General features: G+C 28.0%; 1 protein-coding gene across 2 annotated transcripts; it reads right to left on the reverse strand.

Annotated features, from left to right (window-relative positions):
• Positions 1 to 2,221: 2,221 nt before the first annotated feature.
• Positions 2,222 to 8,941, reverse strand: LOC124427428 (centrosomal protein of 162 kDa-like). Of its 2 annotated transcripts, XM_046970335.1 has the most exons (6): positions 8,648 to 8,935; positions 8,187 to 8,462; positions 8,009 to 8,108; positions 4,334 to 7,899; positions 3,911 to 4,072; positions 2,222 to 3,849 (listed from the first exon to the last, which is right to left on the reverse strand). In XM_046970335.1, exons 1-6 carry the CDS (start codon positions 8,699 to 8,701, stop codon positions 3,625 to 3,627), a joined length of 4,383 nt encoding a protein of 1,460 aa, XP_046826291.1. In that variant the 5' UTR covers positions 8,702 to 8,935; the 3' UTR covers positions 2,222 to 3,624. The 2 variants fall into 2 exon arrangements, with proteins under 2 accessions (XP_046826291.1, XP_046826292.1); XM_046970336.1 differs by lacking the exons at positions 2,222 to 3,849; positions 3,911 to 4,072 and having other exon boundaries at positions 4,335 to 4,489; positions 4,651 to 7,899; positions 8,648 to 8,941.
• Positions 8,942 to 9,609: the final 668 nt, after the last annotated feature.

A 9,609-nucleotide genomic window follows, 5' to 3' on the forward strand; every position in this document is an offset into this window, starting at 1 on the left:
AAATTTTCTTTTGGAACTCGTCTCGAGTTATAATAATAGATTGAACTTTACTACTAGATAGTTTAAATTTTTTCGAAGAATAAAATATATTATTGTCTACGAACGTCCTAATGCGTGCATATATTCGAAAATAGATTTCTTTGAAGTAAATGCTCGGTTGAGCGAGTGATAGGGGAGGTACAATAATAGAAAGGACAAAGAGTAGCCGATTTTGGAGAGGCTTATAAGAGAAATATTATATCCGGACGGACAGAAAGACAACACGCATATACAATAAAGAGCATTCCGTTTATATGGACATAAAACCAAACTTACGAAATAAACTTTTTTACTTAGATCGATAATTCGAAAAGCACAAAGAGAGATAAAAAATTCGGCTTTTCTTTACATCATACAGCTTAACAGCCGGCAACCAACAATATAAGATTATACATTCTAGTAGATCACAAATTTATAATATAATTTATAATATTTTATAGTAATAAATGACCTCATATGGCATATCATTGAATTCCACTCATCAAATGCCATCGAACTATGAAAAGAATGTAGTTTCATTTAAAAAAAATTAATTTGGCTTTGTCCCTACCATTCGATTTGCTAAAAATAATTGCCATGATATGTTGTATCCTTTCATGAATCTGTAAAAGAATTTTTTTGAGTAGGTTTAGTCTCTTATGAAATATTCCAATTTTTCGAGATAAACGGGACATTCAAAAATGGTGAATTAAGATTTATGTTTATTATAATATTTTTTCGTAATTTTCTATGTATTTATATTGTTTATTTTTATGATTTATGTATTTAAATAGTGTTTTGTAACATACTTAATGCTATTCCCATATTATCACCCTCGCATTATCATCTCTGGACTTTTTTATTGCTATTATATAATCTCAATGTACAACCTCGCATTGATTATTATTTTTATACTTTACATATTAAAAATTTTACAAGGAATAATTAAAACCAAAGGATGTGGAAATAACATATGGCTAATATATATGGATCGTTGTTCTCGTAAATTGTTGGTTGTAAATATTAATGTCTGCTAATTAAAGGTCCAATGGAATATTCATTCAATACTGATTAAACAAATAAAATTTTCTACATAAAGGAATATTCAATGTTTAAAGAAGTTTACCGTTCATCGAACGATATTTTACAAGCAGTACTCTAGCAAATTTAGAAATTTTATTATTAAGCTAACATAGAATGTGAAATATAATTAATATGAACATTATGATTATTAAATAACACGCTATTATTTTATCACATACTTTTTATCATGAGTAATGTGTTCGTTGAAATATTTGGGTTATGAAAATTGTTGCAAATATCAAACAAATATTTCGAACGAACACTGATAAGTATGAAGACAATCACTAGAAAAGTATTTTATTATTTATCATTTATCATTCAGAAAACAATAATACGATACACACATATATATACATATATACACATATATATATATATATATATATATATATATATCCGTATTGTAAATAAAAATAATAGGATCTACATAGATATAAATTTGATAAAGTTTATCCAAAATAAAACAATTAAAATCGCTTTGATCTATCCTAAAATTCTACAGTATGTACGTTTTAGCCATAAATTAATAATTGTACAGGTCATGGATTATTATTTTTGATTTAATTACGTATATATAAAATTGTTTAATATAACGTATCCTATAAATGTACTCTATCACACTCGAAACTACAATTTTGTGCTAAATCTTTCCATTATTTTATTTGTTCATATCAAATCACATTTGAAGAAAAGAAGATAATTTTCTCAACAGTCGTGTCTTCTTTTTTCTTTTTCTACTTATTAAAAAAAAAAAAGAACATACCAGACATTTATTTTTTGTATATTTTCGGAATTCTCGTTACATTTCTATATCTAAAGAAATTTTGAGATACTGTTATCTAATCTAGATGTAGATCAGATATATTTTATAAAATAATGTTATACGCAAAATGTGACATGATTTTCATTCTTTTCATCTCTCGAATATTTAAATATACAATTTTTCGTATTAAAAAAGTGATCTATATAAATTATAAATTAAAAAAGGAAAAAAAATAGGAAAAAAATATGGTACATCCAACTATTTGAAAGAATTTTACGAAGAATAGTTTAGAATGTATTAAGAATAATATTTGTCACATAGATCTATTGAAACTGGTTCAAGTAAATATGTACAAACTTGAAAAACCATTTAGTTTATTCTACTATGAATTTTTAGTTTCAGCTATACGTATAATAATATAGTTGAATAACGTCGTAGTGAAACTTCGTGATATAGCACATTAATCATGAAATATATCAACAGGTTCCTCTTTTTAATAAAAACAAGCAGCGATTACACGAGACAGAAAATTGAAATTTTTTTCTTTCTTTTTATTATTCTTTTTTTTTATACTATTCGTACACCGCATACTAGAAAAAGAATTCGACTCGTGTAATCGCTCCACTTAATTAGCTTAAGTTATACATTTAGATGAAAATTTAAATTTTCTAATTAGAATAAATAAAATATACATCTCTGATGAATTCTTCATTACACTATCGAGGCCGGAATGCGTTAAATTGTGCGATTGTTTATATGTATGTGTGCTATATAACTACTTTGGCGAGATCATTTAAATTACAAATGCATAGAGTCTTTAGCAATGAATGAGTTCCATTCTAGTATGAATGATACAATCGCAAATATGAATTCGTTGATTATGAAAAATCGAGTATTAATAGAACTCGGATAAATATGACATAAATATAATTCCGAAGAAGATGACAATTATTTACAACAATATTCAAGAAAGGACATTATAAAAAACTAGATTCTACCTAACTCTGGAAGATAGACGTGTAAGTAAATCTCTATGTAGTGACGTAATTTATCACTTCGTCGAGTCAAAGTTAACAAAATAACGGGCAATTAACATTTCACGTATACATATTTTAAGTCCAAAAGATTGGAACACATTTAATGCTAATGTATAGCTAATATAAAGTAAATAAATTAATATTCTTGATTCTCTTATTAAAAATAAATTTGTAAATTTGTAAAAATCAAAGCTTTTAACTTATTATTATTTTGGCTAACTCGTTGCGCATATATATATATATATATAAATATATATTATATTAAACATATATATATATATATATATATATACACATGTATAATGGCAAGCAGGCATAAGAGAGAAGACAAAGAGATTTAATAACGTATATAACTTCGTTGATAGTTATATAGTAACTACAGTCATATTAGTAGTATCTTTGGCAGTGATGAAAAATCTCATTGATTTTCATAAGAAGTTTTTTTGATATTCGTATTCGCGGCGATAAAACTTCTGTAATAGTTTCAACATCAATTGATGCAATAGCGAGAAAAGAAAAATACACGGCTAAAGCTAATAGTAATTATATCATGGACGTTAGACTTTGGCCATGGCTTTTCCTCGACGTGATTCAAATAAAACGAATCATATCGGTCAACAAACTAAATAACCACCACATATTAGATTATGTGATGTTTACAATCATGTGACTAATAACAGTCTTATGGGCACTTTAAAAAGACACATTAAATACGTGTCAGTGTTAATGAGAATTGGCAATTTCTTGTAACATTGCAAGAATATGATCAAGTTCTTGGCGAAAATAACAAAGCTGTCGATTTTTACCCTTTTCATTCTTACAGTCTTTACACTGCGTACGATTTCTAAGCAAATTACGTACCAAAGACTGTAAGGTCATTTCGCGACTTTCGTGCCTCTGCTGAAGAATTGTAATTTTGTCCTGTAGTAATTGTAACTGCTCAGTTCCCTATAACAAACAGAGTATCAACCGAAATGAGAAAGACCACTCACATCGGCTATTTACATACCGGCGTAGAAAGGTATTTAACTTTCTCATTTAGTGTTTTCACTTTATTTTCTAAATGTTCTCGTTCAGCCTTTAACACAACCACCTGCTCTTTGTAATCTCTTAATTTATCAATCTGTTCCTTCAGATGAGTAATTACAGCTACCTGTGTATTAACCTGTCCCTAAAAGTATTAAAATAATAGAGTTAATTTCGAAATGTAAAATTTTAAAACATTAATACAGTGATAAAGTCACTAGTTAACAAAAAAGAAAAAGATAAGAAAAAGAATAAAAAATCAAATTATATAAATTAACTATAAACATTACTATAAGTCAGATTGATAAATTAATTTAATGTATAAATTATATTTGAAATGTAAAATATAATTATTGTGGAATGATGATTAAAAGCAAGAAAAAACGCTATACGCAAGCCCACAAACCTGTAATTTTACCACTTTAGAATCTCCAAATTTAACGCTATATTCCTTCACAAGAGTAGCCATTTCTCGTTCATGTTCTTCCTGTAGAAGATTCAAATCATGAAGTCTCTTGTTTTTCAGTGCCATGAAGTCCTTATTTATTTTGCTCAGTTCTTCCTTTAAAATTTCATTATCGTTCAATAATTTTTTTATCAAAGCATTGTCAGTAGTTTCTGTATAATGCATTGGATCATATAATTTATGAGTAGACGCGGTTAATCGTGAACCCTGATCTGCTACATGTCCATTTTGATATATGTTTGAGTTCTGATCATTACCTTCTGTAGATCGTGAAACTAACAATTTTGCATTAGCTTTTTCAAGATCTGCACTTTTGAACGTCCTACGATCATTTAAAAGTTTCTCGCGTTCTTTCTGTAATCGTCTGTTAGTCTTTTGTAATTCTTGATATTCTTTCGTAAGTTTAGAAACTGCCCTATCTTTATTTGAAAGTTCCAATTTAAGCCCACGTATTGTTGCAATAAGATGAGCATCTTCTTTTGGATTTTGTGATTTTGGACCAACTTTTACAATTCTTTGATCCTTTCTTTCCTCTTTATCAATTGATAAAGACCTTTCATCTTTTTTATACGTTTCTATTCCTTTACTTTCATTAGTTTTAACAGTTGTTTGTGTAAACATATCATTATATACCTTTTGATTTGCAACAGTTGCTTCCAGTAGTTTACCTTCTAATTCTGTTATCTGCGATATATACTTTTCTTTCATATCAGAAAACTTTTGTTGCAAGTCAAACAACTTTTGCTGTGAGATATCTTCTTTGGTTTCTATTTCTTTTTCAAGAACGGCTATTCTTTCTTCAAGAAGTTTTACTTTTTCAGTACCAATTTTGTCTTGTTCCGAATTAGCAGTTAATATTAAAGCAGATACCGAATCTGGATTTTTTCTTTTAAGAATACGTTCCATTTCACGTACCTGTCTGGTTAAATCTATAATTTTTTTGTTATCAAGTATTACTTGATCCTTCAATTTTTGTGTAAGTTGCTTCTCACGTTCAACATGATTTTTAGCAGTCTGTAATTTTTCTTGAAGATTACCTTCCTTAACTCTAAATTCTAAAAGCTCCTTCTCTAAAGGTAGAACTTTTTGTTGAAGTTTTTCCAATTCTGATTTTGTTGTGCGTAATTGATCGTTTTTAGAACTTAACTTTATATTCAGTTCTTCCACTTGTTTTTTCAAGTCGACCTCTACCTTAGTCATTGCCTGTAACCTATCTGTAATAAAGTCATTCTTTGCTCTAAATTGTTCTTTAAACATTTCCAATTCATCATTAAGTAAACCATTTTGTTGTATTAAATCATCATTCTTCAAAGTACAATCAGCATTTTTCTCTTTAAGCTCAGAAACTTCTAAATTTAATTTTAATGCTTCTTCCTCTAAATCTTTAATACGATCTATTAAACGTTGCATTTCGTTCGTTTCTAATGTAGTAGATTTCTGCTTTTGCTGCAACTTTTTTATTTCTTCCTGCATACGTTTTGTATCTTGTATCAATTTTTTATTCTCAGCTTCATACGTACGAATTACATTTTCTAACTTTTCTATCTCTTGTTCCAAAACGATAACTTTAGCATCTGACTTTGAATGAACATTTCCATGTTTTTCATTTAAAGACAGCTCATCTATTTTTGCTTTCAAAATTATATTCTCCTTTCTTAATGCAAAGAGTTCTTCCTCAAAAGACATACGCATATTATCTATTTGACTTTTATATAATTTTACTTCAGATTCCAATTGCTGTTTTAATAAAATATTTTTATGTTTTTCTTCACGACATGACGCTTCCCAATCTTTTTTTATTACATTCTGTTTCGTATCACCACCAGCCATTGAATTTTCCGGTGAAGATCTAAATTGAGAAGATCTACATGGTAAACTTAATGTGGAACCAGCTTTTTCTATATCACCCTTTGACTGTGAGAGCATTTTACTTTTAGGTAAAAACTTCGAAACAGGCTTGGATTGTATTTTTGATTTCAATATAGGAGATTTTTTAGTTATTAATGGATTCGCTTTTCTTGTAATGTCTGCAGATTTTGGAACTTTTATATTTTCTTGAGAGTTCTTTAATTGTGGTTTACAGATCTGATCATAACTTTTAGATTTACAGAATCTAATTTCTTTCTTCTGATTCTTATTATCTGACGCAACACGACTAGTTTTAGGCAAATCCGATACACGTTTCCGCCAATCACGTAAGTAAGAATCTTTACTATTAACTCGAGAAATTTTTTCCGAACTGGCTGTATTAATTTTAACTTTTGTGTTAGTTTCCTTTATAATGGATTCCTTATCACTTTCTACAGTTACTTTATTATCTTTTTGTATATTTTCATTAGATTTTTCAGCAATGAGCTTAGGAATAGCATCTGCAAACAATTCTAACCTAGGAGTAAGACCCACAGTATACAATTCATTTTTGGAATTGACAACCTTTTTATTGTCATCATTCGTATCAGTAACTTTGGAAGAAATCTGATCTGTCTTATGTAATACAAACTGATCATGCGTTCGTTTAATAGAATAAGAAGCATCAATTATTTTTCTATCGTCTAACTGACGAACTTCTTTGGATTTCCTTAATTCTATTTCACCCGTTTTGTGCTCTATTCCTGTAGTATGAGTATGAGGTAGTTCCTTCTCCAGTATTTCAGAAATTTCCTTCTCCGGAAATTCTGGACTCTTATCAATAATTGATTGTCCCTCCACAGTAGAAATACCATCTTTTTTTGTTGATTTTAAAAAAAGATCATATATTGGCATAGTTTCTTTTAATTCTTGTTCCTTTTTATCACTTTGACCTTGTAACAATTTTAAAAAATGTGAAAAATCTTCTTGTCCAAAGCTAGAACTACCCGACATGCCACCTTCTAACCTTTCTTTAGATCTTTTCAGAAGGTTTTCAAAAAAATCTTTATCAACATCTGTTATTTCTTTTTGCAAACTATCTTTACTTTCACTCATTTTTTTAATACTTTTTAATTCTTCTGATCTTGAATGTCTTTCAATTGGATCATCTAAATCAGAACTACTAGATATCTCTACTTTCTGCTCCTCAAACTTTTTTCTTTGAAATTCTAATGTCTTAGGAGGTCGCAAAATATTGATATTCTCATAAACCATTTCAATTCCAGGACTAGTTTCTCTTTTTTTTTCATATTTCGGACTTTTCTTAATCTTCTCTGATTCCTTATGTACTTCTTCTTTTATCAACTGAAAAATATCTTCCTCTAATTTTCTAACTCTACTTAAATCTTCCTGATTATCTTGATCATTATCAGAAACTAAAGTTTCAGACTTTGATATGCTCTTTGATAAATTACTAGTATTTTTGAGTACAAGTTTTTCAGCCTCTTCTAGCAATTCTTCTACAGACTTTTCTTCTTCTGTATGGTGTTTACTTGAACTTCCAGATTTTGCATTGTCTGCAGCAGAATTTGGACTTAAAGCCCCAGCAATTCTGCTCATTTCTTCTAGAATGCTACCTATGTCTTCATCGGTTGCATCTATATAAAAAAAAAAATATTAGGAAAAGTTCAAATAAAATCTCAAGATGCTTAAAAAATATATATATATAAAATGAAAGATATTATATTCTCATAATATAATACGTACTTTCAAAATCTGATTGATATTTGTCAAAAGCTACAGAAGCAAGTATATCACATAATGTATCATCCTTATCTTTAATCTCTCCTTCGCTTTTATGCATAATCTAAGCATAAAAATAAAGTATTAAAAAAACCTTGCAAATATTTGAATTAAAAACAAATCAAATATCATTATTCCTCACTTTGCACATTTTCTCTTTCTCAAGAAATTCCTTCATAGAAGAGCTAATGTCTGGTGAAGGTGTAGGTGTTTTCTTCGTCTTCATTTCTATTGCTTTAGCATTTGTGATTTCAAGACGCGTATCTGGCCTTTTTAACCACCATTTTTCTTCAAGATTTATTTCATTGTCAGGTGGAGGTTCAGGTTCTTTTACCAATTTAGGCTTTTCTTTTATATGTATCGAGTTTTCACCTACGCTCAAACTTATCGAAGATCCCAAAGAATCGTCTTCGGTAAACTGTAGAATGGTTTAAATAAAAAAAAAAAAAAAAAAGAAAATAATCTTTTTAATTAAGCGTTATAACAAATATGATAATATAAAAAAAAAAATAAATAATTTACTTAAAACAAATTATTTCGAAGTTCATGAAAAAATTTCAAGGTTATAATTTTAGTATACTAGAAAATAATAAAATAACTTACGTCCTCTACAGAGGGAGATTCTTTTGGCTGTGAAAACATCACAACTTTTTGCATAATCGAAAATTAAATTATAATACAATAAACGATCATGTTTTTGAGTGAATTAACATCTGCGTCGCTTTGTTTGTTTGATATTTATAATCGTGCGCAACAGCACAGCGACCTCTACTCGGTACTATAAAATTGCTTTTTATTATCCTATCTATATTTTTTATCATAAGATAACAAAACTATCAAATGTATTTATCCTAAATAAGAATTACTTTCAAAAAAATAAAAAACCATTCAATTTGAAATGTCCATTGCGCGCACGCGTCTGCGATTGAAATGAAATAAAAAGAATATTCTTTTTAACAAACAAAAATCGTACCATATTACAAAAAAGAAAAAGAAAAGTTGTATAATATATATATATATATATATATATATATATATATATATATATGTGTGTGTGTGTATATGTATATGTATATATATAATAGGGAAATAATATTATTTATTGAATAATAAGATAAATGACAAAATATTAACTATCAATTTATGATCAACCCTTGATCGTTGATTGTCTTACGATTAAATATCAAAAAATAACAGATTGTGATCTAACGAATATCAACGTTAAGAACAATCATTGATAAGAACGATTACTTTTTTTCTTTCTGTTTTTTTTTGTTTTACCATAATGTTGAATAAAACAATAATTTGTTTATTTATCCATATTCGTTCGATAAGATCTTCATACATATTTTTTATTCTTTTTTTTTTTTTTTTTTTTATTCTTCAAGTCCTAAGCACATTTTCAGGTTAGTCCCAACAATGATCAAAAATCTATAAGTACGTTACGAACGTTTATTATTTTTCTTAGGTAATCGAAGTAAAAATTTCCCTTCTTTTTTTTTTCTTCAAATTTCAATTGCTATACAAAAACGAATCTTCCAATCAACATAGAAGTACCTAACGAA

The sequence above is a fragment of the Vespa crabro genome, chromosome 10 (genome assembly GCF_910589235.1).
Source record: "Vespa crabro chromosome 10, iyVesCrab1.2, whole genome shotgun sequence".
Taxonomy (NCBI): domain Eukaryota; kingdom Metazoa; phylum Arthropoda; class Insecta; order Hymenoptera; family Vespidae; genus Vespa; species Vespa crabro.